Source organism: Miscanthus floridulus, chromosome 5 (genome assembly GCF_019320115.1).
Source record: "Miscanthus floridulus cultivar M001 chromosome 5, ASM1932011v1, whole genome shotgun sequence".
Classification (NCBI taxonomy): Eukaryota; Viridiplantae; Streptophyta; class Magnoliopsida; order Poales; family Poaceae; genus Miscanthus; species Miscanthus floridulus.
This window is the reverse complement of record NC_089584.1, coordinates 67,123,104-67,142,382: the sequence shown is the minus strand read 5'-3', so window position 1 is coordinate 67,142,382 and position 19,279 is coordinate 67,123,104. Positions and strand designations below refer to the sequence as shown.

Below are 19,279 nucleotides of genomic sequence, written 5' to 3'. Positions count from 1 at the left end.
CCAAACGTTTTTCAGAATAGCTTTAGCTTGTTCAGAGGAGCCACTTCTTTCAGAGGAGCCAGAGCCGGAGCTGTTTTTGGAGGAGCCGGAGCCCTGCCAGATAGGCCCTAAATATAGTTATTCTCTATTCCGGATTTATCTCTAACAAAAAATAGATAGCGAGAATGGTTCTTTAGAGTGTGCACAAAATATAGAAAAGTTGTTAGAGAGTGGAAACATAAAAAAATAATTTTTATGTAAATAAATCTCCAAATGATGATTCAGATGGTAAGTTTTAAAAAGACTCTTGAAGATGCTCTGATAGCGTCAAATGCCTTGACAATGTCTAGCTTAAAGAAAAGAAAAGTGTTAGCATTTTTATCATGTTACCTACAAAAATTAAGTCTATCTAAAGATTTGCTAATAGTTCGCCTTGAATAATACCCTTGTACTTCTTCCTCAGTGATAAGAACCTTGATATCAAAGGACCGAGTACCCAGCAAATCCCAATTTAAAGTTTTGTGGCTGCAAATAAACCACTCCATTACTAGAGCTTTGGACAGTTTAACAGTAACAAACTGTTGCTACAATTTGGTGGGAGGACGGAGCACTTGATTTTATTTGTCCTACAGTATGTTCGTTTGTTAGTTAGACAGTCAATAGTATTTTTCTTTCACATTAAATCAGTATTAGCCTATCTTATTAGTCCATAAACCAACCAGGCAACAGGCTCCATGGTGACAGACTGGTAGCTAAGCGATCACGTCACGTCTATTGGCGCCATGGAAGTATGGAACGCATACAATGCTGGGTCTTTTTGTTTCATGCATCGCTCGTGCAACGCAGTCACGCTCACGCGTTCGGACGACGACGCTCCCCTCCGATTCTTCAGCCACTCCCGTCTCCTCCTCCTCCGCCTCCGCAGTTACCGTGTCGCTGACGCTGACGCGTACGTCTCCGTGCTCCACTCACCATTTCCATCCAACACAACCACCCAGACTGCGCACGATACACTTCCACTGTTGTGCAAGCACCACTAACCAGCCAAACCATGGACGCGGACGCTGCGGCGGCACCATGCAGGAAGCCGGCGTCCCACTCTCTCCCGCAGCCGCCCCTGCTGTTCGCCGTCCACGCGCGCTCCGGCCGGGTGGCCGACCTGGGCGCCGGCGGCGCAGCGTTCTCGGGCCCGCCGGACACGCCGCCGCCGCCGCCCGCGCTGTTCGCCGTCCGCGCGCGCTCCGGCCGGCTGGCCGACCTGGGCGCCGGCGGCGCAGCGTTCTCGGGCCCGCCGGACACGACGCCGCGCCCCTCGCTCGTCACCGTGCCGTTCCTCTGGGAGGAGACGCCCGGGATGCCCAAGGCGTCGCCTACCGCCTGCGCCGCCGCAACGACTCCGGCTGCTGCCAACGCTGACCCCGTTCCCGAAGGCGAAACTGGCGATCATCAGGACAGCAGCGGCCACGCGGACGAGGCGCGCCCCCTGCCGCTGAAGCTGCCCCCGCGGCTGCAGCAGGTGCCAGCGTCGTTCGCCGCGGCGGACATCCGTCAGGGCAGCGGCCACGCGGACCAGGCGCGTCCACTGCCGCTGAAGCTGCCCCCGCGGCTGCAGCAGGTGCCAGCGTCGTTCACCACGGCGGACACCCCGCTGTCGTCCCCCAAGACCGTGTTCCAAGGCCCCTACTACGCCGGCGCCGGCGGCGGCAGGAGGACGCCGAGGTGGGCCCGGAGCGGCGGCGCTGCCTTACGACGGACGACGAGCGCCGGCGTGGCACTCTTCTCTCGGACCTGGAGCAAGCGTAGGGCGGCGGCGGGAAGCAACAAGCACAGATGCGGCTACCATGAGCGCGACGCGGCGGGTACGGACGCCCCGTGGTGCTCGCCGGGATCGTCGGACTCCTCATCATCCGTGTCCACCTGCTTCGGCGGCGACGATCACCGTCGCGGGAGGCCCAACGACGGGCGCGAGGTCTCCTCGGAGGAGGACGACGGCTCCCCGAGGGGCTCGGTGAGGATCACCAGGTTTAGGAGGAACCGGAGCCTCCCCAGCGTGACCACGTCTAACCTCTGGGTACGTGGTCGTTTCTGCTCTGCTTTCTTGTGCCCAGCATGCTCTGTTTTTATTGAAAATGAAAAAGACCAATGGTCGGGGTGCATTTCTGTGCTTTCTCAACTTTTGGATTTTTGAAAAAAAAACGATTATTACATCAAACAGCCAAATTAGTCGGGACCTGCCTGTGTTCTGCAAATCCTAATTAAACCGCTGTAGGACAGAGAAAATTAGGCGGGAATTTCGCGCTCTAGGTAAGTTACTAATTAGGGTGTAACTTTTATATAATTTCACCACAAACCTCAAAATCGTAGCAAATGGGTTACAACACCATGAGAGTAGTGTATTATGGGAGGTTGTAGAAGCAATCTGTTGGAGATGCTCGTCCACTCTGTATGATGTGAATTTTGCTATCACAACTTCACAAGTCCAACACAATTTTTGTTCCCTTGGAGTTGTTACTGTTAGCGTTTATTATCCTTAGTACTTGTGTAACATATGGCTCTCCATCTAGCTTAGCTTCCACGTTTGCCTCGGGCTCCTATATAAATGTACCGTGAACCTCACCAAATGTAATGTAATTTATTCACCTCTATGGTTACATGGTATCATTCACCACTGATCCTTTACCCTTCTGCTCCACGCGCCGTCGCTGACTGCTCGCCTGCCTGTGCCGTCCCTCGCCAGGCAGCCGCTGACTGGATCGCCGGCGCCCTCCGTGTGCTCGCCAAGCCGTAGTCGCCGGGCCCCATGGCTGATGAAGCCGTCGCTGACGAGGCTGCAAGCCTTGCTGAAGCCGCTCGCCAGCGCTCGCTCGCCCTCGACCAACATGAGGCCGATCGTGCCGCGCTCTGGGAGCAGGCCACCGCCGTCCTCAATATCAAGGAGTTGATCCCGGCCACCCTGGATTCGGCCACCAACAACTTCAGCAAATGGCGCGGCCTCTTCCTCTTGGTGCTAGGCAAGTATGCGCTAACTCGCCACGTCATCTACGATCAAGCCCTGTCGGACCGCCCTATTTGGGTCCAGATGGGCTGCATGGTGTTGACGTGGATGAGTTCCTCCTTCAGTCCTTGATGATTCACTCGTTCAACGCTTGCGGCGCCTGGCGGTTCCTCGAGGATGAGTTCCTCAATCACAGTGAGTCCCGTGCGCTACTGCTTGAGACTCAGTTTCGCAACCTCCGTCAAGGATCTATGTCCGTTGGGGATTATTGCCGCCGCCTTGAAACCATGGCTGTCGCCCTGGGTGAGTTCGGTGATCCCATCAGTGATCGTCAGATGGTCCTTACTCTCCTTCGCGGCCTCAACGGCAAGTTTCGCCACATGGTGTCGAACATGAAGATGCATCGCCCGTTCCCCACGTTCGTTGAGGCCCACACTCACCTACAACTGGAGGAGATCGATCTTGATGCCGTGCCACTGTCTCCACCCGCGGCCATGGTGGCCGACACTCCGCCACGCCCGACTAGTCCGGCAAGCCCTTCACCATCGCGCCCGGCCGGTCCCTCCAACCCAACGGTCCACAACACAACTACAACAACCACCATCGCTATGGTCATGGGGGCAAGTTCGGCGCTCCCCTCAGTTCTTTGTTGTCTGCTCCGGGTGGTGCTGCTGCGCCGCATTCGTCCTTTGTCCACCCTTGGGTGGGCACAATGTAGATGTGGTCGTACGACCGCACCCCCATGGTCGCCCCCCGTCCACCTCCGGTGATGGCTACTACACCACTAGGCACCTTCGGGTTCCCTCCCTACGGCCATCCCGACCCTATGGGGGAGCGTCGGGCGCTCCGCCTGTACAGCAGTTCACGCCGGCTTCTCTACCACTGCAGCAGTAGATGATGCCATCACCACTGCACCCACAGCAGCCGTGGAACCCTATGCAAGACGGTTCATGGGATCAACCATCCTTGGCTCACTCGTTCAGCATGATGACGTTGAACCCCCCTTCGGCACCTTCTGAGTGGAACGGCGACTCTGGCAAGGGCTCCCACATGACATCGAACGTAGGTACACTCTCTATTGTTTCCCCTCCTTCATCCTACACTCCATCTATCATTGTTGGTAATGGGGTGTTACTTTCCTGTTACTCATCTCGGGTCTCATTTTTTTCATCTCCACACCATAATCTTATTCTTAATAATGTTTTAGTCGCCCCTAGCATCATTAAGAATTTGGTTTCTGTTTGTTGTTTTACCACCGATAATAATTGTTCCATCAAATTTGACCCGTTTGGTCTTTCTGTGAAGGACATGCAAACCAAGAATGTGATCGCCAGGTGCAATAGCTTTAGTGACCTCTATCTGTTCTTCCTACCCTCCACCGGCATCGCCGCCCTTGTTGTAGCCCCCACCTCTCTTTGGCATCAACGTCGTCTCGAACACCTTGGCTGGGAAGCTTTGTCTAAGCTTATTAGCTCCAATATAATTCCGTGTAATAAAGATGATCCCAAACATCTGTGTCATGCTTGTCAGCTCGGGCACCATGTGCGCTTGACTTTTACTTCTTCTAGTTCTAGAGCCCCCTCCCAATAAATTTGATTTAATACATTGTGACCTCCGGACATCACATATTGCTAATGTTTCAGGCTACAAGTACTATCTTGTTGTAATTGATGATTGTTCACATTATACATGGACCTTTCCGCTTCCCACCGCCTCTCACTTGGATTTGTTGAGGCAAAGTCAGATATGTCACTGTTCACCTATCACCAGGGTTCTAATGTGGTCTATCTCCTGCTATATGTCGATGAGATTGTTCTCACTACATCGTCTACTCGACTTCTCCGACATATTATTGCAGCACTTCAGCAAGAGTTCTTTATGACTGATAAGGGTCAACTTCATCACTTCCTAGGAGTCTCTGTCACCCACCGAGATGATGGACGTTTTCTCTCAGTAGTAGTACACACTTGATATTTTGGAGCTGGAGCGCGCCGATATGAGTGCTTGCAAGCCTAGCAGCACCTCCGTCGACATCCACACAAATTCTTAGATGATGGTCCACCTGTTGATGATTCAACACAGAATCGTGGTCTCGCTAGTGCTGTACAATATTTGACATTCATGCAGCCAGATATCGCGTTTGCAGTTCAACAGATTTGCCTATATATGCATGATCCCCAGGAACCTCACCTTGCTGGACTAAAGCACATCCTACACTATCTCTAAGGCACTCTATCACATGGCATAACTCTTCGCCGCTCACCACCGGTGGACCTTATTGTCTATTCTGATGTCGATTGGGCTAGTTGTCCTGATACTCGTCAATTGACATCTGGCTATGCAGTATTCCTTGTTGACAACTTGGTTTCCTAGTCCTCCAAGCGACAACAGACCGTCTCTCAATCGTTCTAGCGCTGAGGCTGAATATTGGGTCGTCGTGAATGCTGTTGCTGAAGTTTCGTGGTTGCGCCAGCGTCTTGATGAGCTTCGCTACCCTCTTCGTTGTGCTACATTAGTTTATTTTGACAACATAAGTGTTGTCTATCTCTTCAATAATCCGGTTCAGCACCAATGTACCAAGCATGTCGAGATCGACCTGCACTTTGTTCAAGATTGCGTTGCTATCGGTCAAGTCCGCATACTCCATGTTCCAACAACATCCCAATATGCCGACATCTTCACCAAGGCCCTCTATCTTCTAGGGGCCCAAACCAGTGTAAATCTCTATGTCTTGTGTGCAACCATCTGGATCAATCTATGCAACCACGTTGCTAGGCATTGCCGAAGCTAAACAATCCGAAAGTTGGCACGCCAGGTAAAGGCCTTTCGTGTTCAGATTAATATTATGTTTCAGATGGGAATCATTATCAACATCGACGCCACCACAAAGAGGATGCAGTCGAGCGAGAAGGTCACCTTTGGCAGCCTTAACTTCATCGTCGGCCAGTTTGGGGACTTGTATCTACAAAAACCCAAACTACCCATGGAGGAGGAGCAGCCTCCCCGATCTGTGCGTTCTTTGCCTGATTGGAGGAAGCTGTGATGTTGGGCCTTGCGCTCTCGTCCAACATTTCAGCCGCTACAGACGTGACATCTTCACCAAGCTCGGCTGAGAGAGTGATCTTGAGGCCACCCTCCAACTCTGGGCAGATCCAAACTGGACCCCTTGATCGGATCTACAATTGCCACCCAATCACTTCCTTCCTGGCTTTCTGTCCGAATTAAGGAAAGCAGCGGCAACCTACTCTAGTTGGCTTCAACAAGCCCTGGCAGAACCCACCAAACCCATACCAAGGACCATCCCATCTGTGGTTCCCATTCTCCTAAATGTTTTGACAACCTAATTACCCAGTTCATCGGGATGATCGCTAACGGTGACGAAGACATGGCTGACACGCCGGAAGATTGGGAACACGTTGAGGACGACGAGCCTATCCTAGATTTCGATCTCGATGAGTATGATCAGTTCGTCCTCAATAACCTAGAGCTATGGAAGGGACCACCCGAAGAGGATGGCACCAAGTCCCAAGATCAACCTGAGTGTTATATGAATCTACAAGACCCCAAGCCACCTCAAGAAGTAGTCGAGAAGCCTGCGCTCAAAAGTGTAGCCCCACCATCGGGAGACATTACCATCTCAGATGCCCCGTATGAGACCAGCGATGAAGCGCGCCTACGCCTCCTTCGTCAGAATGATGATCTCGAAGTGGAGAACAATCACCTTTGACAATAGCTCAACCAATCTCCTAACACTCAGTAGATTTAGGTCGAGCACACCCATCCTGTGGGCGGCCAAAACTTGTCCTATCAACCCTATGGGACTGTTAGGTTGCTTCAATCGGCTACCAGGGCTGAACCAATGATGCACCCGATAACTCAAAAGTCACGACTTAGTTGAGAGACTCTCGAGGCACATCATGGGCTTGCCCCACACGATCGTCGGCAATGCTTTCCTAGGACCAGGGGCTGACCAATGGGAGGACCTAGAGCATATCGCCCTCCCACCCCAATCTATTGTCGACTAGGGAACAGGCAAGATGCTCACATGTTGATCAACGTGTGGAAGCAGGAACACGATACTCGTAGCCCTGCCCGACATTCAACAACTCCTGAGAATCAGGCCCAACCACCGATCAGGCTCAAGTACACCATCCCGAGAATAGCCTCGATCCCTCATAAGAGACAGGCCTATCAAGACATGTTCGAAAGGATCATGAATAGCCCATGTTAGAATCATGGCTTCGTTGTCACCCACCTTGCCAAAGATTGCGTCGCTTATCACAAGCGTGTCGTTCTAGAAGCTAAGAGGCGGACAGATCAAGAAGGGTGCTCTGGAGATCGTGATGATGATCAAAGCCCTGAAGCAGCTGCTAGAAGCTCTATGCTCATCTTCGGTGGCCCTTAAGCCTATTAGGATCTAACACTATAGAAGTTGACTCATAGATGTATCACTGTGACCGCATCGGCCACCCTACTATACCTATGCTGGTTAGAACGGCCAATTACTTACGATCGAACCAATCATCTAGACCGGGTGGTTGAGGTGGGCCGATTCCCTCTGGTGGTAACTGTGGTCATCGAGAAAACAAGGGTGACGAAGATCCTCATGGACGGAGGTAGTGGCATCAACATCCTTTATAGGGATGCCTTTGACAAGTTCAATGTGGACATAAGGAAGCTACATGCATCGCAATCCCCCTTCCACAGCATAGTCCCTGGGTGGTGCGTCATGCCCCTAGGCACGATAGACCTCTCTATGACATTCAATGATGTGGTACACTACTGAAAGGAGACACTCTCCTTTGAAGTTGTCGACTTCCAAGGACCCTACAGTGCCATATTCAGGAGGTCGTGCTACATCAAGTTCATGGCTATCCCGAACTATGCCTACCACAAGCTAAAGATGCCATGACCATGTGGCGTGATCACAGTGTCGGGAAACTTCCAGAGCACCTACCAATGCGAGAGGGACGCCGTCAAGCATGTGGAAGCAAACAACCTAGAGTCAGGGGCTTTGAGCCTCCCTTGCTCGAGGCCAGGAAAGAAGCTCCTGTTGATGGCCCTGGATCAATAGCCAGTCGTCACCCTCGACATGTCATCCTTGACCCCATCGTCGACTTCGACCCCTACGGCCCTCGTCGTTGGATCTTGAGAAGGAAGCCAATGACCCATGGTTATGTCAGCATTTTATCTTTTCCTACTTTTAGTTATCATCTACATCTTGCAAAGAATGTTTATTTATTACATGAATAAATTGCGATCTCTCGAGTACCTTATGAAGAACCTCTCTGAGTTGCTCGGGGGCTAACCTTTGTAGCTGTTGTGTTCTTGTCTAGCATGTTCATATGTTATACTAACTTATCAATGTACTCGGGGGCTAAAATGATACCCGTGTGTGCCGCCTACTTTTACTTTCTTGATCGATCAATGTCTCATAGGCCTTGAAATGGTATAAGTGGCTTAACAAGACCTTGCATGGACTCGATCAAAATGTTTCATTTTGGCCGAATAATCCCTAAGTAGTTGGTCCAAAACTTAAACCAACATAAAAAACTAAACACAATGAAAGATAGAGCATACAAAGTCAGGTGTAGCACATTATAAGACGGCCTCAAGCGCTGCTCGAATCCTTCGATGAATCAGGCATACTGCCCTGCACTATCATGGAGAGATCCACATCGTGAATGATGGCCTCTAAAGGCTCTATGACCTATTGCTGAATCTGCCTATATAGTAAGGGATCTATGTCAGTAGGTTTCCCCCTGATAGAGCCGATGTTCAAGTCAGTGTAGATTGTCTCAACGGTCACTAGTGCCATGTGCGCTTTGATGGATAAGCTGTACTAGGCAACTTCCTCTAGTCACCTTAGGATCCCCCTTAGTTGGGAAGCCACCTCTGACGTAGAGGCAAGCCCTCCTAGCTGAGCATAGGCCATCTGGTAGCCAACACGGCTAGCCCCGACAACACTCTAGAGCTCACCTTCAAAGGATGACACCCAAGACACGTACTCCGCCTCCATGGCCAAAAGGGTCTCTGCATGCAGCCGCTCAGCTTCAGCAGCCATAGCCTCTAGGTTCACATAATTGGACTTACACTCAACAAGCTCATCCTTAAGGAATCTCACCTTAGCCGACTTCGCTGTGAACACAGTGTATCAGTCCAAAATCCACATACAATCGTGATATGATTCATTGCCAAAAACAAAACACACCTTGGATTTACTTCCAGAGCTTCTCCGTCTCTTCCTGAGCAAGCACTCACTTCTGCCTCTCCCTCCAGTATGTGGAGCCAAAGGCACAGAAAGCAGCCTTCTCTTGAGGCAACCTGATAATAGCCTCGGCAGCTACTAAAAAGGTAATAAAGGTTTTACAAGCCCTACCAAATATTAAGGAGGAAGGTCCTGGTGGAAACCCTACCTTGGGTCTCATTCCTGATGGCGCTTTAGGGCCACCACCTCCCTCTCCAGCTTAGCTATCCGCACCTTCGCTTCATCGCTCGGTTGAGAGAACCTCTCCTAGATGGACGCGGACTTGGCTGAGGAACTCTTCTAAAGATACTACCAGAACAAGATGACATAAGTCTTAGATTCATTTAGAATGAATCAACCAAAGACTTGGGGGCTAGACCCATCAGGTCCACTGAGTGGCCCCAAGTATAAACCAAGGGCACCCAATGCTTAGGGGCTAGGGCACCCGACGTGGATCATACCTCCAAGGTAGCACTAAGAGAATCCCTAGTCGTGATGCCCTTGGCCTTCATGGCATTAGCCAAGGCTCATAGCACAGCGAACAGACTATTCGCTTGTTTTGCCATCTCCTCCAGCTCTCCAAAACTAGAGATGAGACGCTGCCACTCCTCGACATCATCTAACAAGCTCTCACCTTCAGCATCAAAAGCTTGCAGCAATGGACCTCCCCTTCCTTGTTTAGTCCAAAACCCGAGAGGGACCAGGTGGGCGTCGTCCACCTATGGGGAGAGTCAACCCACAGTAACACCCTAGCGAGGCCGTCCTCTAGAATAACTTCGAGGGCTAGCTTCAACAGGCCAAACTCACAAACTAGCTCAATGATAGGCTCTTTCCCTTGGGTACCCACACTGGGGACCCGAGTAGGTCCACCCTACACAGCCCCCCTGATCATCGAAGAAACATCTTCCTAAGCATCCTCCAAAGGCAACACACCTGTGTCGAAACCAGCTATGAAGTCATTAAGGATACAAGCGACCCAAATCCTCTCTGAAATACTCAAGTCCTCACTCTCGTTCTGGCAAACTCCTGGAGCTATGGTCTCGTTAGCGCTGTCTAGCATGATTGCTTTGGGCAACTCTCGGTTGACTAGGTCTTCGACCAAGAACTGCGTCGAAACAGTAAGAATCAGGAACCCATCACCCGACAAGATCGCAAGATATAGGAATTGAACTTACATGTTCTCATCACTAGGAACATCTAGCAGCATAGGTTTCTTTAACCCCCTGCGTGAGGTTCTAGAACCATGCTAAAAGGGGACATACTCCACCTTTGGGCCGAAGCTACCAACGATCGAGACCATCCTAGCTAACAGCTTATCATTGGTGGGCCTGGGTGACCCCAGAGCCCTCGACACTGTGAACAACTCAGGGTAAGCCGAATTCATATAAACCAAGGCCATGACTGGCCAAGGGAAACTGACATACCTAGCACTACTGATGCCTATGCTTGACGTTGCCTCCTCTTCTTCCTCTCAGGGGCTTCATCCCCCTCATTGGTGCTTCTGGACTCTGGCGCAGCCCTGTGCCTCCTTGTCTATACACCTAAACCCAACACGACATGACCGACACGACCTGGGCAAGGAGTAGGGACGATGGCACTCAACTCCTCTCGAAGTATGGACATCTCACCATTACTAGTGGATGCGTCCACACCATTGGTCCTCTACTCTTGGGCCCTGTCCAACGGGGCCCTAGAGCGGTACTTCTGGTGATCCTGCAAAACGAAGCAAGTTACACTATGAAATTGGAGTGGGTCGTCAACTGGTCACTAAACAACTAACACCTTACTGAGTTCTCATCATCTCTCGAATTCGAGCTCAGGGGATCTACTAGATGGTCTTTGCCTGTGAGCTAGGATTTTAGACCCAACACCTTGTTGGTAACAACCAGCACCTGAAGCACAGTCATCGGCTTGATGGGCTCCCCCAATGGATTGACAGTGTTAGGAGAGTCGCACATTAGGGACGCTCATTCCCTCAGGGGCTAGATCCACCTCCAAATGAAGGCCACCAGGCAAGCCTGACTGGTAACCCCTCATCTCCGATGATAATCCTATAGTTCCTGCTCAGACTCAAGAACTTCCTCTTTCTCTGCCAACGATAGAGGTAGGAGCTTGTGGGAGAAGGCCAGGGCCAAGCAGTCGTAAACATAAAACCACTTCTTCACCCAATTTGGGATGTTGGAAGGGAGATCGATGTGAAAGAAGGGAGATTTGTCGACTGCCTTGATCCAAAGGCTGCCTGCAACCTTTCAGTTAGATTGAGGAAGAACGTCGAAGCAACGACAAAACAACACCCAGTGGAGTTTGATCCCTATGTAATCTTCATAATAGGAAATGAACATCGCCAGAAGCATGATCCCGTTGGGGGTCAGGTGGTGTACCTATGCATCATGGTATCGAAGATCTCGGACGAACTAGTGGATGAGCACCCCAAATCCGTGGTGAAAGAAGTTGATGAAGTCTACAATCTCATCGAAGTCAGGGGTGGGCACATCCTGGCCAAGGGCACACCGGTAACCCGAAAGCTCCCTTGGTGCTAGGAACCCCCTAACCATAAAATTCTTGATATCCTCCTTCGTTGCCGTCGACACCTCCCATGAAGAACTAGGGATAGGACTGCATCCCCCTTGCTCTTCAAGCTCATATCTTATTCACTTACTAAACTAATGGTTTTGGTTTTCTTGCCCAGGGTCTTTCTCGGCATCATGACTATGACTGCTAGGAGCGGGATCTAGATGTGACAATGTCTGTTAGGTCAAAAACCCTTATGGACCCTGGGCTTGAGGCCCAAAATTGCTGGCAAAACTGGGTGGACCAACATTTGGTACCCACCAAAGTCCATCATAGCCTACCAAAGCGGCAGGCGTAGTCGGTGATTCCGGCTCAAAATCATGAAAGCCGAACCCTGCCATTTCTAGAGTAAGGGGATGTTCAGGGGGGTCACCAGCCGATCCTAAAACCTCTAGCCTTGAGGGTAAGTAAATCCCTCGAATGTTCGAACATGCTCCAAGTACCTTATTTCAGCGGATGTGTGCCCTCTAGGGGAAATCAGAAAACTAGTCAGCCCATGGTTGCAACCAAAGTACAAGCTCCGAAAATTTGGAAAAAAGAGTTTCATGACGTGCCCCAGTTGGTTAGGCTTTGTCCTGCCTCTTCCAGATAGCGGACGTCACCTGTTCTACCCGTTATTAACTCAACAGAATAACATACACCATAGCCCCAGAGGTTTACACGTGTTCGCTATTTGCCCAAGTAATCCTTGAGCTCTCGGGATTGCTAGCTTTAGGAGCCACAAACTACCATGCCTGGTCAGAGATGAATTTTAGTTCAAATCGCTTGCATAACCCATAGTTATACTAACTACCCATCAAGTCAGGAAGGGGGGCCCATAAAATGCAAGGTCAGGTTTGACAGGATGAAACCACCAAATCTGATTGGGACACAGGTAGTAGTGTTTAAAATCAACAAAAGTCATTCTTTTTCAATTAAACCTTGCTACATTTTATGTCATTAGGTTTACAATAACCAAAATCTATCAGAAACTGCTACAGTTATGATAAGTCTTCTAAGTATAGGTTTGACTTTGCCACTAAAGCGATGGACATCTCATGAAGCGTAGAAGTTGGATGAAGGACCGAGACTCTCACCCTGCCTTCGACCTTCATGAGCACAAAGGAGTCATTTGCATAACCGGTAGTTATACTAACTACCCATTAGGTCAGGAAGGGGCCTCAGTAAAAATGCAAGGTCAAGTTTGACTGGACGAAACCACCAAATCTGATCGGGACATAGGTAGTAGTGTTCAAAATCAACAAGTCATTCTTTTTCGATTAAACCCTGCTACATTTTACATCATTAGGTTTACAATAACCGAAATCTATTAGAAACTGCTACAATTATGATAAGTCTTCTAAGTATAGGTTCGACTTTGCCATTAAAGCGATGGACATCTCATGAAGCATAGAAGTCAGACAAAGGAGCACCGAGACTCTCACCCCACCTTCGACCTTCATGAGCACAAATGAATCACTTGCATAACCCGTAGTTATACTAACTACCCATCGGGTCGGGAAGGAGGGCCTATAAAAATGCTAGGTCAGGTTTGACTGGACGAAACCACCAAATCTGATCTGGACATAGGTAGTAGTGTTCAAAATCAACAAAAGTCATTCCTTTTCAATTAAACCCTACTATATTTTACATCATCAGGTTTACAATAACCAAAATCTATCAGAAACTGCTATAGTTATGATAAGTCTTCTAAGTATAGGTTCAACTTCTTCACTAAAGCGATGGACATCTCATGAAGCGTAGAAGTCAGACGAAGGACCACCGAGACTCTCACCCTACCTTCGACCTTCATGAGCATAGACGATGCTTCTAGGAGTCCCACCTCATGGAGCTAACTCTAACATCCAAGAGGAGGGGAGCCCCATGATGAGGGCGGCTCATGCCATCTTCTTTGGTGTTGGGGAGGAGCGAATGGCATCGACTCGGTGGTGCTAAGCATCTGAATCGATACACGAGAGCACCTAGGTCGAGATCTATGGGCTAAAGGGGTGATAGCAAGCCACCCTTTGTCCTCTAGGATTCCATACATATATTCTTACCCGGGGAGCTCTCTAGTTGAAAGGTCCTAATGGCTAGAGGGGGGTGAATAGCCTATTAAAAATTTCTACAACAACACTTAGCAAACTGGTTGGACAATTATGAGGCGAAGCAAATATTGCGCTAGCCTACTAAAATTGCAAGCCACCTACCACAATTCTAGTTTATATAGTTTCTATCCACACAATAGCTATGTCACTACTCTAAGTTAGTGCACTCTCAAATGCTAACTAAAGAGCCACACTAACCAAACTAGCAAGCTCTCATAACCAGCTATACTAAAGAGCTTGGCAACTAGTTTGCGGTAATGAAAAGAGAGTGAGCAAGATGGTTATACCGCTATGTCGAGGAAGGAGCCAATCAATTAGAAGAATGAATACCAATGAAGACCAATCACCTCAGAATCAAATGATGACACAATGATTTTTTACCGAGGTTGACTTGCTTGCCGGCAAGCTAGTCCTCGTTGTGGCGATTCACTCACTTGGAGGTTCACGCGCTAATTGGCATCACACACCAAACCCTCAATAGGGTGCCACACAACCAACACAAGATGAGGATCACACAAGCCACGAGCAATCCACTAGAGTACCTTTTGGCTCTCCATCGGGGAAAGGTCAAGAACCCCTCACAATCACCACGATCAGAGCCGAAGACAATCACCAACCTCCGCTCGATGATCCTCGCCGCTCCAAGCCATCTAGGTGGTGGCAACCACCAAGAGTAACAAGTGAATCCCATAGCGAAACACGAACACCAAGTTTCTCTAGATGCAAACACTCAAGCAATGCACTTGGATTCACTCCCAATCTCACCAAGATGTTGAATCAATGATGGAGATGAGTGGGAGGGCTTTGGATAAGCTCACAAGGTTGCTATGTCAATGCAAAATGGCCAAGAGAGTGAGCTAGAGCTGGCAATGGGGCTAAATAGAAGCCCCCATGAAATAGAGCCATTGTACCCCTTCACTGGGCACTGCTCGGGGTGATCAGACGCTTTGGTCAGATTGACTGGACGCACCCTGCCAACATCCAGTCAACGGATGGCTGCCACGTCATCCCTCTCTTCAAATACTGATCAGCCGATCCCAATGGTCAAGTGATGACCGGATGTAGCACAATGCCATGACCGGACGTAGGACCCCAGTGTCCGGTCACTTCTAGTAAGGTTCTAGCTGCGACTGGACATGTTAGTTGGATCATGATCGGACATAGGACCCCAGTGTTCGGTCACTTCTAGTAAGCCTCCACTCATGACCAGACACGTTCTGTCATGCCCGACTGGACTCACCCAGCGTCCGGTCACTCACTGTCTCCTCTATGCGCTGCTATGTCAGCAGGACCAGACGCACCCAGTCAATGTCCGGTCATGAAGTGACCCAGCGTTCGGTCAAAGACTGACGCCAGCATCTTCACTGCTTCCACTAACCGGATGCTCCGGTCCAGTTGAGACTAGTGAAACCCTGTCTTTTCTGTATAGGGCGCTGGTGGCACTGTCGGACTATCCACACTCTACGAGTGGACACTCCACCAGTGGAGTTTCTGTCCCTTGCTCAAATATGCCAACCACCGAGTGTATCACCTTATGCACATGTGTTAGCATACTTTCGCAATTATTTTCAAGGGTGTTAGCACTCCACTAGATCCTAAACGCATATGCAATGAGTTAGAGCATCTAGTGGTACTTTGATAACCGCATTTCGATACGAGTTTCACCCCTCTTAATAGTACAGCTATCAAACCTAAATGTGATCACACTCTCTAAGTGTCTCGATCACTAAACCGAAAAAGCTCCTACCACTTATACCTTTGCCTTGAGCCTTTTGATTTTCTCTTTCTTCTTTTCAAGTCCAAGCACTTAATCATCACTATGGCATCACCATCATCATGTCATGATCTTCATTTGTTTCACCACTTGGAATGTGCTACCTATCTCATAATCACTTTCATAAACTAGGTTAGCACTAAGGGTTTCATCAATTCACCAAAACCAAACTAGAGCTTTCACTAGTGTCGACCACCGTTGAGCCCAACCGTCACATCTTCAGCGACCCAGACCACCAATGGTATTGCTCCTCCCCATCTTCACGGAACTTATTCTAACACCCAAGGAGAACAGCCACCGCTAGGCTTCTATGGAACCTGGTGTTGAAAGCCTTCTCCCAGTGTCGGTGCGACCGCCGGAAACTGCCATGAACCATGGCGCCCAACCAGAGCCTCCACTCTCACGCTTTGTCTAAGGCTAAGAGATTTGGGGAAGAAAGGAGGAGCGAGACTTGCCAGCCTCCCTACCCCCCCACTTAAATAAGCGCCGTGAGGATGGTGGTAGGGGAGTGGGTGGTTGGCATTAAAAACGCACTCAGGCATCGAGAGGGTTCCACAAAGTAAAAGCATGGGAAACAAAATGGTTCAAGTTCCTAGGCACCACTATCCTTATCTTCTACAGGATTCAATGACATGCATATGATGTGTTCAAATGGGTGGGAGACTTCCACCTGAAGGAATCCCAAAACTCAGGAAGGCATTACTGCCAGTTAGTGCAACCTGCACAGTCATCCCGATACTCGGGACCTTCTGATTGTATTCCAGCATCTTGGTACCCAAGAAGTGCTCATCGGGACCTAAGGTACCCGAGCGTTACGAGGGCTCATAGCACCCAAAGGATGGTATAGCTCTACGAGCCCATCATTAAATCCTGCTGGGGCTATTGTCAGAGATATGGGCCTAGGGTACCCTCACCGACCATATATCTGGCCCATCAATGGAGTACGACCAAGGAGGAAGCCCACAAGGACTAGACACAACTGCCAACTTGGAGATCATGACGTATCAAGGATATCTGCCGCCATCATAGCTATGGTAGGATATAATTGATTTGTTGTAACCAACTCAGAATCCAATCTGTAGTGCTGATCGCCCTCGTTGTAACCCTACCCCTCTGCCTATATAAAGAGGGGTAAGGACCCCACGATCGTCATGTCCTCCATGACACCATCAGCTCATTCAAATCTACCTTGTAGCTAGGAGCAACAACCCCTGTAACTGAGCATACAAATACAAGAAGAAGTAGCAACTGGACGTATGACTTTTACTCGCTTCTCTAGGCCCAAAACCAGTATAAATCTCTGTGTCTCATGTACAACCATTTGGATCAATCTATGCGACCACGTTGCTAGGTATTACCAGAGCTAAACAATCCGACATAGAGGCTCCTATATACATGTATTGTGAACCACTTCAGATGTAATGTGATTTACTCATCTCTACGATTATAGTTACGAGTGCCCCGCACTCCAAATATGAATCTGACCTTTTTATTAGAGCAAACAATGTGTAATATGACCATAAAAGACACCTCATAACCCTCTATCATCGCATTATCACAAATTCAACACTAATGGATAGATTCGCTAGTATGGAAAATCAATGCCGACGATTGATGGCAGCTACTTCCCAACCAAACCCTAATGGAAAATCAATGCTAACGACCATGTCTACTCTATTGAAAATTTATGTTAGAGTGTGCAGCGGAATCCGACCCGGCTCGCTGTACCCATGAGTCGGTGCCCTTCAGGCCTAGGTCCACCGGAGCCCACAACATACCAAGGCCTTGGGCCTAACTCAACCCAAAAGATATAGCCTGATAGGTAAGGCCTGCCCCTGCCTTATATGTTGTGCTCCCCACCATCAATTACCGATGTGGGACTAAACCTAACAATCTTCCCTGTCACACATTGACCCAACTAACTCTTCACATCACACAACCCCGTGTGATCTTCGGAAGATGTTATTTAGGCTCCGAGTCCAATGCCCCATATCACACATAACTCATGTGACCTCCAAGATGCTAATGGGCTCCGTCGTCACCACGTGACCCTTGAGATTTTTCAGGTTTTTCTGACCATGAACTTTCAATGACTCTACAGCCCATCAATTACAACAGTATCTAGAAGGTATAACCTATAAAAGAAAAGCTGAATCTGAATTCATGCACATATTATACATGACAAGTACTTTCAATGACTCTGGCCCGTTGATGAATTTTCAAAGAAAAGCGTTGGGTTGTTATTGACTTTTCAAATTAACGTAGTACTAGTGTCGTGTATTCCATCTATGTCAAATGAAATTGTTACTCTGAACTTTGGCAATCTTTGATTTCTCCTTAGGTTCTTGTAAACATTTTGTTCTTTCAGTGCCATGAAGTGGACTTGTACGCCAGAAAAAATAGCATTGCTCACATAATCACGTCCATTATTTTGGTTGACGTAACATGACACAAATGGAATTGTTGGTAGGCAAGCATCCATAGGAGTGTCAAGCAGATTACTCCATGGAGCTAGAAGTTCGGCAACGACGAGGTACCAACGCTACTACCATGGAGATCGGGAGCGCCAAATTGCAACCTGTGGTGCCCCATGGAGATCGGGAAGTGTACAACTACAAGCTCAACAAGCCATGTAGTGAAAAGACTCAATGTTGCATAGGCTATTAGGTTGGACATACGACTTTGGAGTAAGCTACACATTTTTAGGCGTATGTGGATCAGGACCCTTCGATCGTGTGGTACAAGTACAACTATAGGGGCCGATTGAGTCTGCTCTTTCCGTAAATGTGAATATGTGATACGACGATAATAACAATCAAGAAACAGACAAAATCTTTCCTTGGTTTCCAAAACTTGTTAGCTACCAAAACATGTGAATAGACAACATCTTTGCTTGGTTTCCATTTGTACCTAGTTGCACTGCTAGGTGCCAGGCAGTTTAACTCCACGGACAGCTTGGTTTAGGGGAGGAGGGCAGGAGGATTCCATCTGGCGAAGAATACTGGAGGCTTGTGCCTGTGTGCGTACGCGCAGAGGTTGCCATCGATCGTCTTCGGAGACAGAGGAACGCAACATAAGCTATGTTGCAATGGTTTTTGCTTTCCGAGTTTCCGTGATGTTTCGTGGGAGATGGCGATGATGATGTTGATGACAATAATAACAATAATGCTTAATTAGCTAATTACTCTCCTTAGCATTGACAAATGGTGCTCCCTCTTCTCTCGTGGAGTGTGGAGTGCACTGCTACATCTTGACTTTGAGAGAGAGAAATATATACAATATAATATGATATGGACATATGGTAACACCCTTATTGATAGCCAAAATACGATTAGGAGATTGAATCCAAGATAGACTGAAAAATCAAATACAAGTGAAAAGGATCAAATTGAGAGCAAATTGGCAAAAATCAATTAAAATCAGCCTACGCCAGTTTGGGCAACACCTCGGCAACCAGCAGTAAAAATCGGAGCAGGCTGGTTTCGGTAGGAGGTGCACGTAACCCTATTAATAGTCCAAGGCTGTTTTGAGATTTTTTTAAAGAAAACTCAACTAATCTTGTAGAAAACTTATAAATTCTGTGTGAAATATGTTTTCTATTACGATAACACCACCCACTCTATTTA

General features: G+C 48.7%; 1 protein-coding gene across 4 annotated transcripts; it reads left to right on the top strand.

The window, feature by feature from the left end:
* The first annotated feature begins 990 nt into the window (after positions 1–990).
* Positions 991–18,484, top strand: LOC136452276 (uncharacterized). Of its 4 annotated transcripts, none has more exons than XM_066452897.1 (2): positions 991–2,050; positions 18,129–18,484. In XM_066452897.1, exons 1-2 carry the CDS (start codon positions 1,031–1,033, stop codon positions 18,135–18,137), a joined length of 1,029 nt encoding a protein of 342 aa, XP_066308994.1. In that variant the 5' UTR covers positions 991–1,030; the 3' UTR covers positions 18,138–18,484. The 4 variants fall into 4 exon arrangements, with proteins under 4 accessions (XP_066308994.1, XP_066308993.1, XP_066308991.1 ...); XM_066452896.1 differs by having other exon boundaries at positions 18,124–18,484; XM_066452894.1 differs by having other exon boundaries at positions 18,022–18,153.
* Positions 18,485–19,279: the final 795 nt, after the last annotated feature.